This window comes from Schistocerca piceifrons, chromosome 5, assembly GCF_021461385.2.
Source record: "Schistocerca piceifrons isolate TAMUIC-IGC-003096 chromosome 5, iqSchPice1.1, whole genome shotgun sequence".
Lineage (NCBI taxonomy): Eukaryota > Metazoa > Arthropoda > Insecta > Orthoptera > Acrididae > Schistocerca > Schistocerca piceifrons.
The window spans coordinates 364,852,299-364,872,471 of record NC_060142.1 but is presented as its reverse complement, the minus strand read 5'-3'; the positions used below and the strand labels follow the sequence as shown (position 1 = coordinate 364,872,471).

At 40.5% G+C, this 20,173-nt stretch overlaps 1 protein-coding gene across 1 annotated transcript in view; it reads left to right on the top strand.

The window, feature by feature from the left end:
* The window catches only part of LOC124798994 (neural-cadherin-like), a 331,157-nt gene that overhangs the window by 297,718 nt on the left and 13,266 nt on the right, over positions 1-20,173 (top strand). The window contains exon 32 of the mRNA XM_047262530.1: positions 13,371-13,491. Within this exon, the coding sequence (XP_047118486.1) occupies positions 13,371-13,491 (121 nt within the window). The remainder of the gene's footprint in view (positions 1-13,370; positions 13,492-20,173) is intronic.

Here is a 20,173-nt window from a genome sequence, read left to right as displayed (position 1 = left end):
GTAAAAACTTCCAGTTACTTTAATGTTCACCCATACAATTACACTCAACAGGGTGACACAAAGTGATACCGACAAACTTTTCGTGGTTGCAGAGAGTGCCTGGAGGAACAAACTGAGGATAGCAATCCATATTTGGAAACATTATCCAATGATTCTGTGGAATATCAAAGTTATCTGCTGCTAGGCTACCCATGTGGCAGCAAACATGAGTTTTTATGTTGACATCTCTGCCACAATAATAACTGGCAGTCTTTATATCATTTTTATGCCAGGCATGGACATCTTTGACACCACCTAATGTCATGAATGCTGTCAGTTCTATTTTGGGAAGTTCCACTTGTGTTCTGCCAGAATATAAGTGCATGTTTTCTGACAACAAAAGGGTGACATAGTGGAAGGTATTTTCCCCTGTAATTTCAATGCTCTGGAACCTCACTGGCTATGTCTCTGGATGTGTGTTCTTATGCTCAGTTTGTTGTTCATGATAATAACTACAAACCCTCAAAGTCAGTGAATTATACACTGAAGTGCCAAAGAAACTGGTACAGGTCTTTGTATTCAAATACAGACTTATGTAAACAGGCAGAATATGGTGCTGCGGTTGGCAGTGCCTATTTAATACAAGAAGTGTCTTGTGCAGCTGTTAAGTCAGTTACTGCTGCTAATGTGACAGGTTATCAAGGCTTAAGTGATTTGAACATTGTGTTATAGTCAGCACATGAGCAATCGGACATAGCATCTCCAAGGTAGCGATAAAGTGGGAATTTTCCTGTACGACCATTTCATGTGTGCACTGAGAATATCAGGAATTCAGTAAAATATCAAATCTCCGACACTGCTGCGGCCAGAAAAAGATCCTGCAAGAACAGGATCAATGACGACTGAAGAGACTCATTCAGCATGACAGAAGTGCAACCCTTCTGCAAATTGCTGCAGATTTCAATGCTGGGCCATCAATGAGTGTCAGCTCATGAACTGTTCAACAAAACATTATTGATATGGGCTTTTGGAGCTGAAGGCCCACTCCTGTACCCTTGATGGCTGCATGTCACAAAGCTTTACATCTCACCTAGGTCCATCAATACCAACATAGGACTGTTGATGACAGGAAACATGTTGCCTGGCCAGACGAGACTCGTTTCAAATTATATCGAGTGGATGGACATGTACAGGTATGGAGACAACGTCATGAATCCAGGGACCTTGCATGTCAGCAGGGGACTGAGCACCCTGGTGGAGGCTCTGTAATGGTGTGATGCATGTGCAGTTGGAGTGATATGGGACCCCGAAACATCTAGATATGACTCTGACAGGTGACACATATGTAAGCACTCTGTCAAATCACCTGCATCAGTTCTTGTCCATTGTGCATTCCGACAAACTTGTGCAATCCCAGCACGAGAATGCAACACTTGATGCATCCATAATTGCCACAGACTGGCTCCAGGAAAGAGCTGAAACACTTCCGCTGACCACCAAACTCCCCAGACATGAACATCATTGGGCATATCTGGGATGCCGTGCAACATGCTGTTCAGGAGAGATCTCCACCCCCTCATACTCTTATGGATTTATGGACAGCCCTGCAGGATTCATTATGTCAATTCCCTCCAGCACTACTTGACACATTAGTTGAGTTCATGCCATGTCTTGTTGTGGCACTTCTTCATGCTCGCAGGGGTCCTGCATAATATTAGGCAGGTGTACGAGTTTCTTTCGCTCTTCAGTGTATATACAGGGTGATTATAATTAAAGTTAAACTTTCAAATCGCTGTATAAATAACACCATCGGTCAGAATGACATCAAATTACAACTGAATATTATCAGAGAAGGGGGATAATGTATAGCAGAAGAAAAACAAATAGTTACAAAATGTAGCAATAGATGGCGCTGTAAGCATCATAATTTAATAGTGCTCGATTACAAATGACAAATCAATCATAAAACAATGCCTAAGGTGTACGTTTGATGTTAAACAAACTGTACTACTCATTGTGCATGGGTGTACAGGTGTAATACTGTTAGTTACATAAGCCCACCCATCACGGCAAGGTCACATCACGTTGGATGGGAAAAATCAGTTTTTGATTGTCCTGAGGTCAAAAACTACATAAAAAGCATCTCTCACATCGGTTTTTAATTGTCCTCAGGCCAAAAACCGCTAAAAAGCATCAATCACATTGGTTTGAATTATCCTGATGCCAAAAACCACATAAAAAGCATGAGTCACATTGGTTTTTTAGTTGTCTTGAGGCCAAAAATCGCATAAAAAGCATCAACCAAAATCAAATCGGATTATTAATTTCCATGTGACTGGTGTAAAACATGTTCAATATGCTGTCTGCTGGGGCCACCCACTTCAAACATCATAGCGCTTACTGCATCGACATCCCACTTCACGTCCAGCCAACACAGGATGCCTGCATCATGGGGCGTATATTAACCAGGAAAACCTACGTTGTCTGTGTTGTCAAAGCAAATACCAGCGACCACAACACAACACACCACCAGGTCTCCATCAATGGCTGCCAGGGACCGCTACCCATTCATGGAGCCTGCAGAACAGCTTCACCAGACGTTGCAGCTAGCCCAGGAACTACATTGATATGGCAGTCATATGATCGCAAATAGTTCCCACAGATACATCCACCAACGGGATTTATAAGGTGGCACCTTGCTGGCAAAAGGCAGTTTGACACACCACTTGGAAGGATACAGAGCTGCCAACCCAGCAGCCATGGCCAGATGCCTCTTCTAGCTGGCCGATCTCTTGTGGATGGACTTGGTATAGTCGACAAACCTCTTGACATAGTAGAATTGTTTATTGTGTTCACTCCCTGTGAAGAGTCAGGTCTTTCTATTACTATTATTGTTTGTTATTTTGTATTTGTGTCGATATGAAGTTGGTATTGAGTTGGTTGTACTTTAGGAGATTGTATTATTGTTTTGTTTTGGTGATTCCAGTAAATTGTTTTTGGACTTCTGTTTTCCACATTTCTATTCTGCTAGTGCAGATATTTCACTGGCCACAATTGATTGAAGTGTTTCCGGGGTCACATTCAGAATGTGTTGCACAATGCATGCCTTCAATGCAGCTAAGTTTACCATCAGAACACTGAACACAACAGCTTTCAGATAGCCTCACAGCCAGAAGTCACACAGATTAAGATCAAGTGATGGGGACAGCCAGGCTGTAGGGAAATGGCGGCTGACAATTCTAGCATTTCTCAAATGGCACTTCAGTGGCTACTTAACTGGATTTGCAGTGTGCGGAGGTGTGCCATCTTGCATAAAAATGATCCCATCCACACATGCACTCTGTTGGAGAGCTGTAATGACATGGTTGTGCAAAAGACACTCATAGCACTTACCAGTGATAGTACAGGTAACAGGACTGGAAGCACCTGACTCTTCGAAAAAATATGGCCCTATGATAATTGATGCTGTAAACACACACCACACAGTGACCTTTTCAGGATGAAGTGGTACTGGTTGATTTGTGTGTGGATTTTCCATTGCCCATATTCGACAATTCTGCTTATTGACATATTCTGTCAGATGGAAGTGGGCTTTGTCTGTCCACATAATCTTCCACGGCAGATAGTTGTCTGCTTCCATGCAAGCAAGAAATTCTAAAAGCAACTCGTGCACATGGGTAATATTGAATGGATAGCAAAGAAGGATGTTTCATAGGATTTTATGCACCGTGATCATTGGTATGTCCACACATTTGCGCACCACTACTCATCTCCTCCTGCATTGCTGTGGCCACTGCTTCCACTGACATTGAATCAATTCATTTGCTCCCTCTACCAGGTTGCACACTAAAAGAACCTGTCTTTTCGAATTTCTGAATCATTTTCTCCAGACCTTGACCACATTTTTTAAACCCTTCAGCATCTGGAACTTCTGCAGAGCGATGTGTGCACAGTCATCACTTTTGTAATATAGTTTTCAAGCAGAGCGTGATCCAGCATTGAGACAATCATGGCGAACTTCATGGATGTGAAAGGAGGAAAAGCTGTGTACCCAGCGTGTTTATACCAACTTCTATGGGTCTTACACATGACAGGCATTTTCACTTACATATTATGACACATACAGAGCCATCTATTGATCAATTTTGACACTATTTTTTCTCTTCTGCCATACATTTTCCCCCTTCTCCGATAATATTCATTGCAATTTGACATCATTCTGACTAGTGGTCTAATTTCTACATAATTTTGAAAGTTTAACTTAAATTATGACCACCCTGTACATGCCATATATCTATGTTCCAGTGTAATCTGTAACAGGTAGAGAAATTTGAATGAAAATTGGTATTCTTATTGCTACTGCTACTGCTGTTATGGTTATCAGTCCAAAGACTGGTTTGAAGCACCCCTCCTTACTAGGGTGTCTTGTGGAAAACAGTTTATTTTTGGAAAACTACATCCATTTCAATCTTCTACTGTACTCAGACATTGGCCTCCCTTTTTAGCTGTTCTACCTACAGTTACCACCACTATTAAATCAACAGTTCCCTACATCTCCAACTGTGTCTTATCAACCTATCCCTTCCCTTGTCAGTTTGTGCAGTAAAGTGCTTTTCTCCCCTGTTTGATTCAGTAACTTTTCATTAGTTATGTAACATATCTATCTAATATCCATCATTATTCTGGGGAAATTTGGAAAGTTTGCTCAGTGTACAGATTGAATAACACAATGGATAGGCTACAACCCTGTTTCATTCCCTTCTTTGCTATTGCATTCTATTTCTTCAATTCTTAGAACTAAAATTTGGCTTTTGTGCAAGTAAAAATTTTTCTCCCTGTGTTTTATCCTTGATAAAAGTGTTGTATTTCACAACTCTGACTTATGAAATTGATGGTTGGGCAGTACTCACACTTATCAGCAACTATTTTCTTCAGTATTGGAAATATCACATTCCTTTTAGGTCTGAAGATATTTCACCCATGGGTGACCCAATACCCCTTGGCTGGCTGCTGTGACCTGCTACAGACTGATGCCACAGTAACCATCATAACTTTTGGATTTATTTAGTTCTTTCCTGAGGGAGGAGAGAGGGGTTGTTTGAGGAGGTTTTTAAAGGAAAGGCAGCTCACTGAGGCTCCAGGTTAAGAGGGACCCTCCCATTGTGGCAATGTTGTTGTTGTTGTGGTCTTCAGTCCTGAGACTGGTTTGATGCAGCTCTACATGCTACTCTATCCTGTGCAAGCTTCTTCATCTCCCAGTACCTATTGCAACCTACATCCTTCTGAATCTGCTTGGTGTATTCATCTCTTGGTCTCCCTCTACGGTTTTTACCCTCTATGCTGCCCTCCAATACTAAATTGGTGATCCCTTGATGCCTCAGAACATGTCCTACCAACCGATCCCTTCTTCTAGTCAAGTTGTGCCACAAACTTCTCTTCTCCCCAATCCTATTCAACACCTCCTCATTAGTTATGTGATCTACCCATCTAATCTTCAGCATTCTTCTGTAGCACCACATTTCGAAGGCTTCTATTCTCTTCTTGTCTAAACTATTTATCGTCCATGTTTCACTTCCATACATGGCTACACTCCATACAAATACTTTCAGAAACGACTTCCTGACACTTAAATGTATACTCGATGTTAACAAATTTCTCTTCTTCAGAAATGCTTTCCTTCCCTTTGCTAGTCTACATTTTATATCTTCTCTACTTCGACCATCATCAGTTATTTTGCTCCCCAAATAGCAAAACTCCTTTACTACTTTAAGTGTCTCATTTCCTAATCTAATACCCTCAGCATCACCCGACTTAATTCGACTACATCCCATTATCTTCGTTTTGCTTTTGTTGATGTTCATCTTATACCCTCCTTTCAAGACACTATCCATTCCGTTCAACTGCTCTTCCAAGTCCTTTGCTGTCTCTGACAGAATTACAATGTCATCGGCAAACCTCAAAGTTTTTATTTCTTCTCCATCGATTTTAATACCTACTCCAAATTTTTCTTTTGTTTCCTTCACTGCTTGCTCAATATACAGATTGAATAACATCGAGGAGAGGCTACAACCCTGTCTCACTCCCTTCCCAACCACTGCTTCCCTTTCATGCCCCTCAACTCTTATAACTGCCATTTGATTTCTATACAAATTGTAAATAGCCTTTCGCTCCCTGTATTTTACCCCTGCCACCTTCAGAATTTGAAAGAGAGTATTCCAGTCAACATTGCCAAAAGCTTTCTCCAAGTCTACAATAGGGGGACACAAAAGTAAAGCAGGAGATATCAGTGAGAGGTAGTGGTTAAAGTTGGTATCTTTTACTTTAGTCCTCACAACAGGTTGGTTTCTCTCATCCTGGGATCTGAATGACGTGCGTTTCATTTCTGACCTTACCAAACCTATCCCTCTTTTCTGCATGAGGGAGGAGTTCAGTTCTCAAAGCCAGGATAATATTTAGTGCTAAGAATTTCACCTGCTGGAGGTAAGTATTGGCCAGCCATTCAATCTTTTAATTTTATAATTTGCTCATGTGTATTTCTCTTTTGATACTTTTGTGATGGCAGTCACAGAGTGCTTTAACAGTCATGGGGTGCTTTGACACATGCTCTCCATCGTTAGCTATTACTGTCAAGGCTACATAACTACCAATGTCAGTTTCATTAAAATCCTAACTTTTATTCAGGTCGCAGTTTATACAGTTGAACTCGTGGGATTCGGTATGTAAATAACACAAGGTCCAAACAAAATTATTACTTCTGATTTCAGCCCAAACCAGGAGAGTTAATGGATCACTTAAACTAGGGTGTCCATTTCAGTTTTATTAAAAAGACATAGCAGTATAGAACCTGGGACAATTAAGGGGGCAAATGGGACACAAACAGTATCAACAAAATTTAGTGGAAATAAATGCTTACATCTGCACCATGCACTGAGATAATCCCAAATGACATTTTACAGTTTCTCCTGCATTGTCATTGTACTTTTTACTTTTATGTATGCTACCAACAAGTGAATTTTCTTTTGACATTGTCTCTTAAAAGTGAGCATGTGATTCCCAATTAAAACTTGTTTTGCCAGTGAGCAAGGTCTTCACTGTTTCAGCTTTCATTCTTCTCTCTCTCTCTCTCTCTCTCTCTCTCTCTCTCTCTCTCTCTCTCTCTCTCTCCCTTCCTCCCCACCCTCCCCTCTCTCTCTCTCTCTCTCTCTCTCTCTCTCTCTCTCTCTCTCTCTCTCTCTCTCTCTCTCTATGCTCTTCCTTTTCTTCTTCTTCTTCTCCCCTTCATCTGAGTACAAACTGTTCGCTAAGGAAACCCACAAACATTTGACCCTTCTTCTTCCCCCCTTCATGTGAGCACAAACTGTTCACTAAGAAAATCCACATGTATTTGACAGTTACAGCACTGCTGGTGATAAAAGTGAACTCACATTTTAGATTGGTGTCAAATTACACTTTCATTTTGGCCTGATTGAAACAGTGACTGCACAGATTTAAAATTGTCACATATCCACAACAGTGTCTTCAGAATGTTTACAACAACAGAAATGAAAATTCTTATTACCTAAATCAACCATAAATATGACCCTACACAAACTGGTACTAACAATAGTGCAAAATATTAAGAGTAAATAAACAAATACTGTAGATCGAATTGTACAAGTGACACTTCCTGACATGTATGCTTGTGGAATGAACTGCTAGCATAAAATACTTTACCCAAGCTGAATCACAGGACATTTTAGCATCACCAAAAATAGCTTTTGTGATAATGGGACATTAAAACAAGATGCTGGAGTTTCCCCGATGAAACTTGTGGGACAGCGGAACGTTTTAGAAAAAAAGGGGACTATCCCAGGAAAACCAGGACAAATGGGCACCATAACTTAGATGCAAAGTGCAATAACAAACACATGTAGATGATGTGCTGGATGCTTGATCAATGTCATTGCAACTGAATTCAGTGTTACTGAAGTGAAGTTAACTGGAACTGGCTCCACTGTCAGAACTGCTCTCTTAGAGTCATGTTGTCTTTTAAATACAAGTGAAGTGGATGAAAATGTGCCCCACTCACTTGTAGATATGAAACTGGCATAGGAAAAATGGTGTGAGAATTTTATTTTCACTGGTGGTAAACTTAGCACTGCCAGTCTCCTTCAAACAAGCCCACAAACATATTGTTATTTATGCTTTTGGTATCTGCTGGGTTATGCAGCTTGACAGATTAGATTGGATTAGATTAATACTTGTTCCATAGATCATGAATACAACACTTTGTAATGATGTGGAACGTGTCAGATTAATAAAAGATGTCTGTACAAGATATTAAATTACACAAAATATTGCATGACACTAGTGTTTAAGTTGTTTTTTTTTTTCCTCCCTTAATTTATATCTAAAAATTCAGCCAATGATTAGAAGGAGTTGTCATCTAGAAATTCTTTTAATTTATTTTTAAATGTTGGTTGGCTATCTGTCAGGCTTTTGATGCTGTTTGGTAGGTGATCAAGGACTTTTGTGGCAGCATAATTTACCCCTGTCTGTGCCAAAGTCAGATTTAACCCTGCATAGTGAAGATCATCTTTTCTCCTGGTGTTATAGCTATGCACACTGCTATTACTTTTGAACTGGGTTGGATTATTAACAACAAATTTCATAAGTGAATATATATACTGTGAGGTTACTGTGAGGATCCCTAGATCCTTAAATAGATGTCTGCAGGATGACCGTGGGTGGGCTCCAGCAATTATTCTGATTACACGTTTTTGAGCAATGAATACTTTTCTACTCAACGATGAATTACCCCAGAATATGATGCCATATGAAAGCAGTGAATGAAAGTAGGCATAGTAAGCTAATTTACTGAGATTCTTATCACCAAAATTTGCAATAACCCTAATAGCATACGTAGCTGAACTCAGACGTTTCAGCAGACCATCAATGTGTTGCTTCCAGTTTAACCTCTCATCAGTGGACACACCTAAAAATTTTGAAAATTCTACCTTAGCTACAGACTTCTGTTCAAGGTCTATATTTATTACTGGAGTTGTGCCATTTACTGTACGGAACTGTATATACTGTGTTTTATCAAAATTTAAAGAGAGTCCATTTGCTGAGAACCACTTAATAATTTTGTGAAAAACATCATTTACAATTACATGACTTAGTTCTTGGTTTTTGGATGTTATTACTATACTTGTATCATCACAAAAAGAACTAACTTTGCATCTTCATCAATGTGGAATGGTAAGTCATTAATGTATATCAAGAACAGTAAAGGACCTAAGACCGAACCCTGTGGACCCCGTACTTGATAGCCCCCCAGTTTGAGGAATCAGCTGTTGTTTTAACATTACATGAACCACTTATTTCAACTTTCTGCATTCTTCCAGTTAAGTATGAATTAAACCATTTGTGCACTGCCCCCCTCAAACCATAATGATTTAGCTTATCTAAAAGAATTCCATGATTTACACAATCAAAGGCCAGATCTGGCTGAACTGCAATAGGGCCTAAGCCCTAGGTTACAGCAGAGATATTTTACTTAATTATTTGTATGCTGTTCTTCTACTTGTAAAAATATAAATAACCTTTGCTTACAAAACTCTTATATTGAACTTACAGGTCAACCAGCATGTTCCCCTCAATTAGCAAGCTTATTCTGTGCAAAACTGGTTTAGTTTTATGTTAGATATATTTGATTTTGTGTTCTGATCAATAGAAGATTGCGATAAACAAGTAGTGGGGCAACTATGAGTAATCAGTTTGTAGTGATAAATAGATGTTTAATTAAAAAATTTCATACCAAAATTTGTATGCAACAATCACTCAAGCTATTTATTCTGGTGGGTCCTATCGATGGAGAAGTAACCCATGCATCTTAGGATAGTGTGCTACTAGGAGCCTTACTGGAGTTATTTAATCTCCTTTCAGTGGCTCAAAAAAGTTACCTATGGTCAGTTTGTTGTTCTTCAACAAATGTAGCTCTCCCTTGATCCTCTTATCGCAAGGTCCTTTGTCTCAAAATGGAAGTGATAGAATGCTGTAGCACAGTTTGTCTCATGCGGGCATCCTTGGCAATTTTATCTGAGTTCTCAATACCAAAATGTCATAGTATGCAGCGGAATGACACTTGCAGCTGGAAAAGGGAATTCAAGATTTTGTGGACTTTTAATCTACTGTGTAAATAGACTCGACAATTAGAAGAACATTTATGGAGTTAAAGGAGGTGAGGAATTTCATAGCTCATTTGTATCTGATTCTGTTCTAATCCCATTAAGATCACATATAACTTTGCATCATTAACTGAAAATTTGTTTGCTAAACTATCTTGAGTGCACTTTCAGCGAATACTGCAGAGCAGCTGATGGGGTCTCAGTGTTTGGAGTCATCTATTTAAACCTCATATAATACCTAAAATTTAATAAAATATTCATTCAGAAACATAGTGAGTTGCTCCTATATCTCAGTAGTTCTACAGCTAATTAGGTCCTCTTCAGTGACCAGGGTAGTGACTTAATCCACTCTCAACTGAGCATTATGTCTCTATGTCTCAGTATGTGAGAATCCCATATGGCCTCATAGCTTTGGGTTGATTTGTAAAGATGTACTCCAGTGCTAGATGAGATTCCACTTACTGTTGGTGATAAATAAAAGCCTGACACAGCAAGGAGAGCTGTACTGGTTTACATATGGTGTCTCACCGGCCTGAGCATGTCTAGAACCGATTTCTGTCTAGGTCTGATCTCAAATAGAGCTATTGTCAGTCTGATCCCCTCATTATGAATAAAGAAAATAATTTTTTGAGTATGAAGTATTTGCTTTTCCATAAACCATGTGCCTATAATTGAGCCAGGGTTACACAAAAGACTTGTACAAGGTGTGCAAATGAGCTCTGTCAGCTTCCCTTGAGATATGGCTAAGGAACTTTATAAAATTAATGTGTCTTTTGCCCTTTGGGTTTTCGATTTCCTATGTACAGTGATTATGTTAGCCTGTGAACTGATGGAGTCCCTACAATTTTTTAAGAAAATCTGAATCCCAAAATTTTGCTTAATCCCCAATCACTTAATAGTGATTAAACCTCTTATTGCCCTAATAATAATTCTTAGAATAATAATTATTCAAATGAATGTTCTAGATTGAATACAGTGTGACATTATTATTATTGGGGCAGTTTTTTGTCATGTTATTAGTGTTCTCAGTGTATGATATAGTAAGTGCTGAAAATTGAATTCTTATGTAATAATAAAGTGTAACAGTAGTTAATACTACTATAATTGTTGTTAGGGTTGATATGTTATTTTCTATAAATGATCATATTACAAATCACTGTGGTAGAAATCCAAGGAAGGGAGGTAATCTCCCAACTACATCAAGTTAAGTGGATACCAAAGAGGAACCAATCTAATGGTAAAAATGATGACAGACATGACTGATACAGTACTTGAAAAGATATTTATACTTGAAGGACTGAATGAATGTAAGACATTGTCCATGAAATTTCTCTTTGTGGAATTTTGATAGAATGTTATGCCTCCAAATAATACTGCATGCTTTTTCTATGTCAAAGAAAACACCAGCCAGGTGTTGCATGTTAAACAGGGTGGTTGTGTGGCAAGATCAACAGATGATACAATATCTCCAGTATTTTGTGCAGTTGGTAATTATAATTTCTTGGGTGCACAGCAGATTTTAAGGGGCAAGAGAAACAAAAAAAATTCTCTTTGTGGCTGGTTTTGATTAAAAAGAATGGTCACATGCCTCTTAGCAGCTACCAAGTGTTGCAGTTTGATGCACTGAAGCTAATCACTAACAAGAATAATGTCCAGTTCTTAGCAAGATCAAGCTGCAGATTCCATGAGGACCTGACCTGTCTAATATGCTGCATGACTACAGATATTATGTGTTAGGAATGCAAAAGCACAACAATATTCATTCACATTAAAAGGAACACAAAAGTCAGGGCAGAACACCAAAAATATTTATGTGCAATACTGAAGAAAACAGTGAGGAGTATAAAAGTACAGCTACTCTATATGAATACTTGCTATGTAGACATACACTTATTAAGTGTAGCTGCTAAAAACACCAATGGCGTCCACCATCACCGAATAAGTAATGTAATACACTGGGTAACAGCTGCTGAATGGTTAAACTTCTGTTCACTTACATGTTTTTCTTCTCATATGAACTATATTTACTCAATATTATGGTGTAAGTCTTACAAACTAGTCTATTTAAGGTGCTTCTCATTCCATTGACTGCTGTGATGTTAACAGACATATTTCTCCAATTTATGTAGCTAATCAGTTAGCCTGTATTACTATCTGAAGAGTTTTCTTTAGTCAATGATTTTCTTGCACCTTTTGAATCATTGCTAAATATCTAGTAATATTTAAATGTCTTGCCAACAGTTACACTGCTGATAATGGGTCTTTTTAGCATATAGGGGACCTTTGTAACATATCATAACCAGTACAAGAGTAGTAATATCAGATTTAAATCAGCTATGTCACATTGTATAAGTAGTTCAGGAAAAAGTCTTAAAAATGTTCTTAATTTTTTGCTGCAGACTTATTTTCCTAATTTTGTTATTGTAAATGGAAAATTTATGTACCCACATAGATTAAATATGCCTCATCCACATGAAAGGGATTTTGAGTTGAGCAGACTTCAATCTGTTAGTCAGATACTAGTGAAATTCAGTCTACAAAAGGGATTGCTTACAAATCACTTGTGTGACCCATCCTAGAATACTGCTCGTGTGCGAGACCTGTAGCAAATAGGACTAAAGGGGTTATTTAACATATACTGAGAAGGACAGCATGGATGGTCACAGGTTTGTGTGACCCATGGGAGAGGGTCACAGTGATGTTGAAAGAAGTGAATTGGCAGACTTTTGAAGATAGATGAAAAACTAACCTTAGAAAGCCTGCTAGCAAATTTCAATAACTGCCTTAAATGATGACTAGGAATATACTAAAATCCCATATATATTATTCCCATAGGGTTCATGAGGACAAGATTATGTTAATTACAGCATGCATAGAGGCATTTAAACAATCATTCTTCCTGTGTTTCATATGTGAATGGAATGGGAAAAAGTGGGGTGCATCCTCTGCTATGTACTTCAGAGTGGTTCACAGAGTATAGACATAGATATAGATGAGAATTTGTGATTGTGTACAGTATATTGTGCTGGGGAAAAGAAGAATGTGATACTGTTGGAAAATATAAGAAAAAAATAGAAGGTGACAAAGATATGAATTCAGAATGTATTGTCAAGACAGGCAGGGAGAAAGCTGAACATTGTTTCCTGTGCAGCAATTTGATGTTACTCTTGACTTGACCTGTTTCAGCAGAATTAAGTGGCAATATAAGACACCTTGTTACAGGGACAGAAGAAGGAGACCAAGAATTTGATTTCCTGAGCAAATGGGGGCCAAAGTTTCATAAATTGGCGCACTCATACAGACATAAACCCACAGAAAGTGAAGAAGAGGGTCAACAAGAAATGTAAGTATATATGAAGACATTACATCTTGCTAACTGGAATGCTGTAATAGGTTTATGTTTCAAGTGGTGACACCAATGACTGTTATGCTGTTCTGGCTTAATAATATGCAGGGCCTATCAATTGCTGACCCAAATAATGAGCAGAACTTTGCAACTGTACTGCCACTTCATTTATATGTATCCCCAACTATATCCTCATCAGTATCTATTCTGCATTTGTAAGATACATTTATAAATAATTACACAACCACTGACACTCACATTGTCCCCTTCTATGGTTACTTGGTCATGGGCTTATTAAAAGAATTCTCCCAAGGCAACCAGAACTCTAAACCACTTCATTTGATTTAAATAAACAGATGATGCCTTTTGATCTACACCCAGAGCCAGGACACTTTACCCTCATTCCTTTGCAACTTCATGACATTTAGTTTGTTTCATATGTCCTCTTCTGTTCAGTAAGGCACATTTGTTGTCATTAACTATTATCTCACTGGTGGATCCAAAAGAATCTCTATCCATTTTAAGACAACTAACCACTGATAATACCTTCACTTTGATAGCTGCCACTGATTCCACAAGAAAAATCTGCCTTGCAGTCTTGCTACTCATCCTCAGTAAATTTGCAGTAATGAGCAATTTGCCACACTTTATGTTGTAGGTCTTACCAAGCACTCCACTGTAAGATGCTACTCTAAAAACCTAATACATAAATAGACATGTCATACCCTCCTATACTTTGAAAGTACTTACCACACACCCCAGCCAGCAACAAAGGTGCAGTCACCTCATTACAACTTACACAACTGAATCACACAGTGAAATTAGTGATTATTCCCTTAAATGATTCCTACCACTCCCAAGCAGATATCCTACTATCTCCACAACCTACCTTCTTATTCCCAGTCTGTTGAGACATGGAACATTTCTGTGTGATAGGTCTAGTGTCACTAGTGAAAGTAACCATGTAGTATAACAACTTCACCACTAGATGTTTACCTCTATGAATATGACTGTTCATGCTATCTTTATACTAAAGAAACTTCAGATGTGCAAGTACTAAATGAATCTTATGAATACGATAAGATTCTTGCAAATATCTTGTCATAAAACAGTGTCACTTGACCTGAGAAAGGTGACAACGTGTGCAGGAAATGTACAACTGAAGTCTGATGTTTAAGTCAATGAATATGATTACTCATACTACCTTTATGTTAGGAAATTTCAGATGTGCAGGTACTAAATGAATCTTACGAATACAGTTAGATTTTTGCAAATATCTTGTAATAAAAGAGTGTCACTTGATCTGAGAAAAGTGACAACTTGTGCAGCAAATGAACTACTGTAGTCTGCTATAAGTTGAGGTCCTTTACCAAGGTGGTTAAGTCCTGACACAAGCAGCAAACATTTGTGTCTTTCATCTCACTGGAGGGCGAGAAAGATGGTAGGGACTGGGCTGTCAGAATTAAATACTGCTTCAGTTGTTGTGGTAGCTGAAAAAATTTGTCATTAGTGTTACTCAGTTTGTTGCATACACTGTAAACAATGCTGCAGTAGAATCCACAGAATAGTTTTTGATACATTGATAACCAAAGTAAGGGATGTACAAGTGAGACTAGCAAACCCAAAAGACCTAAATAGTGCATGAAGTTCATAAAAGTGACACAAACTCTCAAATAGGATCCAAGTGTGATCCAGTTCCAGTTGCAGTGAGAGTCCAGATTCTGAACTCTTGCATGTATTGAAGGCCAGCATACTGTTCATTGCAAACAAAATCTAATAGCTCCAGGTCATATTTGTACACACTGCTGCAAGACTGGCTCTGTCCAGATCCCACAATACCAACACTGAAGGCATGATTTTAATAGCAGATGGGTATGCTTAACTTCAGGAGTGCCAACACCATTGTAGTTTCAACTTTGAAACTAATTAAACATGTGCCCGACCAGGAATCAAACCTGGGACCTTGCCTTGATGGGCAAGTGGTCTAACAATTGAGCTGTTTAAGCATGACTCACGACCTGCCCCCTCAGCTTTATGTCTGCCAGTTCCTCATCACCTACCTTCCAAACTTCACAGAGGTTCTCCTGCATACCTTGTGGGACAAACACTACTGGAAGAAAGGATATTATGGAGACATGGCATAACCACAGCCTGTGGGCTTGTTTCCACCAGAACGAATTTTCACTTGGCAGCAGCATGTATGCTGATGTGGAACTTACTGGTGGATTAAAACTGTGTGCTGAGCTAGGACTTGAATCTAAGACCTTTGCCTTTTACAGCCAAGTGCTCTACTAACTGAGCTGTCCAAGCAGGACTTACGACTTTCCCTCACAGTTTTACTTTCGCTGTTGCCTCATTCTTGTCTCTCATTGGGATTCAAAAATTTAAAAGTGGAGAAAAATTTTCCTTTTCAAGATAGATTAGATCTTTGTTGGCCCAGGTAATCATGCAGCGTAAGTCAGTGTGTAACTAAATGTAATATTACAGAATTTCAATTTACATTAATTACACTATTTCACATTAAATGTTCACTAAGTTAAGTACAGAATATACACTCCTGGAAATTGAAATAAGAACACCGTGAATTCATTGTCCCAGGAAGGTGAAACTTTATTGACACATTCCTGGGGTCAGATACATCACATGATCACACTGACAGAACCACAGGCACATAGACACAGGCAACAGAGCATGCATAATGTCGGCACTAGTACAGTGTATATCCACCTTTCGCAGCAATGCAGGCTGCTATTCTCCCATGGAGACGATCGTAGAGATGCTGGATGTAGTCCTGTGGAACGGCTTGCCATGCCATTTCCACCTGGCGCCTCAGTTGGACCAGCGTTCGTGCTGGACGTGCAGACCGCGTGAGACGACGCTTCATCCAGTCCCAAACATGCTCAATGGGGGACAGATCCGGAGATCTTGCTGGCCAGGGTAGTTGACTTACACCTTCTAGAGCACGTTGGGTGGCACGGGATACATGCGGACGTGCACTGTCCTGTTGGAACAGCAAGTTCCCTTGCCGGTCTAGGAATGGTAGAACGATGGGTTCGATGACGGTTTGGATGTACCGTGCACTATTCGTGTCCCCTCGACGATCACCAGTGGTGTACGGCCAGTGTAGGAGATCGCTCCCCACACCATGATTCCGGGTGTTGGCCCTGTGTGCCTCGGTCGTATGCAGTCCTGATTGTGGCGCTCACCTGCACGGCGCCAAACACGCATACGGCCATCATTGGCACCAAGGCAGAAGCGACTCTCATCGCTGAAGACGACACGTCTCCATTCGTCCCTCCATTCACGCCTGTTGCGACACCACTGGAGGCGGGCTGCACGATGTTGGGGCGTGAGCGGAAGACGGCCTAACGGTGTGTGGGACCGTAGCCCAGCTTCATGGAGACGGTTGCGAATGGTCCTCGCCGATACCCCAGGAGCAACAGTGTCCCTAATTTGCTGGGAAGTGGCGGTGTGGTCCCCTACGGCACTGCGTAGGATCCTACAGTCTTGGCGTGCATCCGTGCGTCGCTGCGGTCCGGTCCCAGGTCGACGGGCACGTGCACCTTCCGGCGACCACTGGCGACAACATCGATGTACTGTGGAGACCTCACACCCCACGTGTTGAGCAATTCGGCGGTACGTCCACCCGGCCTCCCGCATGCCCACTATACGCCCTCGCTCAAAGTCCGTCAACTGCACATACGGTTCACGTCCACGCTGTCGCGGCATGCTACCAGTGTTAAAGACTGCGATGGAGCTCCGTATGCCACGGCAAACTGGCTGACACTGACGGCGGCGGTGCACAAATTCTGCGCAGCTAGCGCCATTCGACGGCCAACACCGCGGTTCCTGGTGTGTCCGCTGTGCCGTGCGTGTGATCATTGCTTGTACAGCCCTCTCGCAGTATCCGGAGCAAGTATGGTGGGTCTGACACACCGGTGTCAATGCGTTCTTTTTTCCATTTCCAGGAGTGTATATTGTACAAGTGGAAAGAGAATACATTGTAAAAGCAGAAAGAGCATATACTTTACAGGTAAATTGATATTTATATTACATTATCGTCTACATGGTAGATAATTAAGGTACTTAAAGGTACCAACATTTATATAATACATCACTGAAAGAACTCTTGCAGCAGTGATGAATCAGATATGCCTTAGCAGCTGACCTGAACTTTGTCAGGTCATTTATTGACTTAATTTCTGGGGGGAAACTTATGCCAAATAACTTTACCATAATGTGAGGTTTCTTTTTTATTTAAGCTGGTATTCACTGACACTGTTTGAAAATTCCCTTTTTGCCTTTGTTATGGGAGTGAACACTTTCATTTTCTGGGAAGAGAATGGGATTTTTCAGTAAACATTTTTCACAAAAACAGGCATCTCATACACATGGATCTGTGGAAGTGGGAGGATTTCCAGCTGTTTAAAGAGTGGTCTACAGTTTTTTCTCAATTTTATACCTTCCATTATTCTTGTAATCCTTTCTTGTAGACCAACAGCTTTTAGCTGAGGGAAGAGTTACCCCAGAAAATAATTTTATAGTTAAGTTTTGAGTATATACGGGGTGTCCCAGAAATGTTGCGACAAACTTCTAGAGAAGGTGGCGCACATCATAAGGTTTGAGAATTGCACTGCAAGCCATGGCTAAAAATATCAGCTGTAAACAATAGCAGAGGTCAAAGATTAGAAAGGAAACAAGAGAGTGATTAATTTGAAACATTTATTGGATATAATGAGTACACACAGTGTACCACATGAATACAGCCCTAATGTTACAACAGATTCTTGCAATTTTCACCATCCAAGACCATGCATGCCTGACACTGATGGAGCATTGACAGCCTGGACATGCTTGAACAAACCAGGAGTTTCTTTGACTGGAGCGGTTGTGCAGACTATTCTCATGATGAGATCCATTTCAGACTCCACAGGATCATGATATGTGATAGATTTCATGGCTCCCCACAGAAAGAGATTAAGGCTTGATAAATCTGGTGAGCATGGGGGCCAGGGAACCAGTCCACTACACCCAATCCATTGATGCGGAAATGACCTGTTCAAATGCTTATGTACAGCCAGTCCAAAATCAGCAGGTGCCCCACATGTTGGAACCAATATGCTGTGCCTCACATTTTCTGTAAAATTTCAAGAAGTACCTGCTCCAGAGAGGTCTGATAATTCATGGCAGTCTAGTGGGATGGTGAAAGTTATGGCCTGACTATGCAGCTGCCAACCATACCTGCTCACACATTAACTGTGAAACGATGTTGTGCCACACAGAATGGGGATTTTCTGATGCCCAGAAATGCTTATTGTGGTGATTGAAAACACCATCGCTAGTCAATGTGGCCTCATCAGTGAACATCACATAAGATGGGAAATGCACATGTTGGTCACTTTGATGCAGAAACTACTGGTGCAAAACACACATGTATGGGATGGTCATCAGTGAGCCCTAACTGCACCCTTAGGAGATGAAAGGCTTTTAAAGACTTGGCATTCAAAGCGTGTTGGGAACTGCTTCGAGACATTCTTAAGTCCAATGCAATGACACATATGCTGGCACTTGGATTAGTCTGCACACCTCCCAACACACTTTCTTCCACAATGACCAAATGTGCCAATCGTGGCCTGCCCTCAGTAGCCCAACAGCTTCTTAATGACCCATATTCACACAAATTTTGATGCAGATGTGCAAACTAAGTGTGGTACAGTTATTGTGTCTCTGGGAAGTGTTCTTGATAAATGGATCCACTGGCTCATCCATTGCACTGAGCTGCTCCACACATTAAGTGAAAGTTTGCAACCTCAAAGTTCATATACCATTCCACTTACCTTGTGTACTGGCTGGCACTCAAATGAGGAAATCCTCATGTTCCCCTCCAGTACTATTGTGTGCAGCACCACCTAGTGGTGTACAATCATGTTTGCAGCCATAGATTGCTACGCAGTTCTCAATCCTTTTGATGTGCTCCACCTCCTTTAGAAGTTAGTCGCCACATTTCTGGGACACACTGTGTAGACAAAGCATGAAGTTTTCAGACAACCTTGTTGCAGCATCCTTTGAATATCCTCATTAAGTACCACACAGTGCTTAATTTCTCATACACTTTTTTAATATGTGCTTCCCTTTTACGATTATTTTGGAGCCTAAAACACAAGACTTTGCATTGTCTACACTCCAAAGTTCTTTATCAGATATCTGAATCTGAACAGTCTGCTCAGTGTTCTTCACATTGCAGAAATTTACTGCCACTGTCTTACTTGGATGTACAGTAGAGTGTCGATTATCTGAACGTCGGTCAACCGAACGACTGCTTAACCGAACTGTGTACTCACTCGCACCTGTTACTCTCCCACCCTACTGTCCATCATCCCCCTCATTCCCAAACCACGTTTCCCACAGTAGTTGTCACACTGGGCCACCACTGGCGGAACATTGCTTCTAATGGGGCCTTCACAAGGTGCTGCTGAGTGGCCAAGCTGCCAGTCGCTGTGTTTCAACAATCAGCACACTTCTGTCGGCTTGGCACTGGCAGTAGAAGTAGCGGCAGTATCAAAGCTGTTCACAGCAACAGCTGCGCCAGCTTAGAGTTGAGGTGTGCCACTCCGCTCAGTTTGAAGGATTGCGCGCCCTCGGTGCAAACAGTCACCTTCTGGTCTCTGTTACGACCACT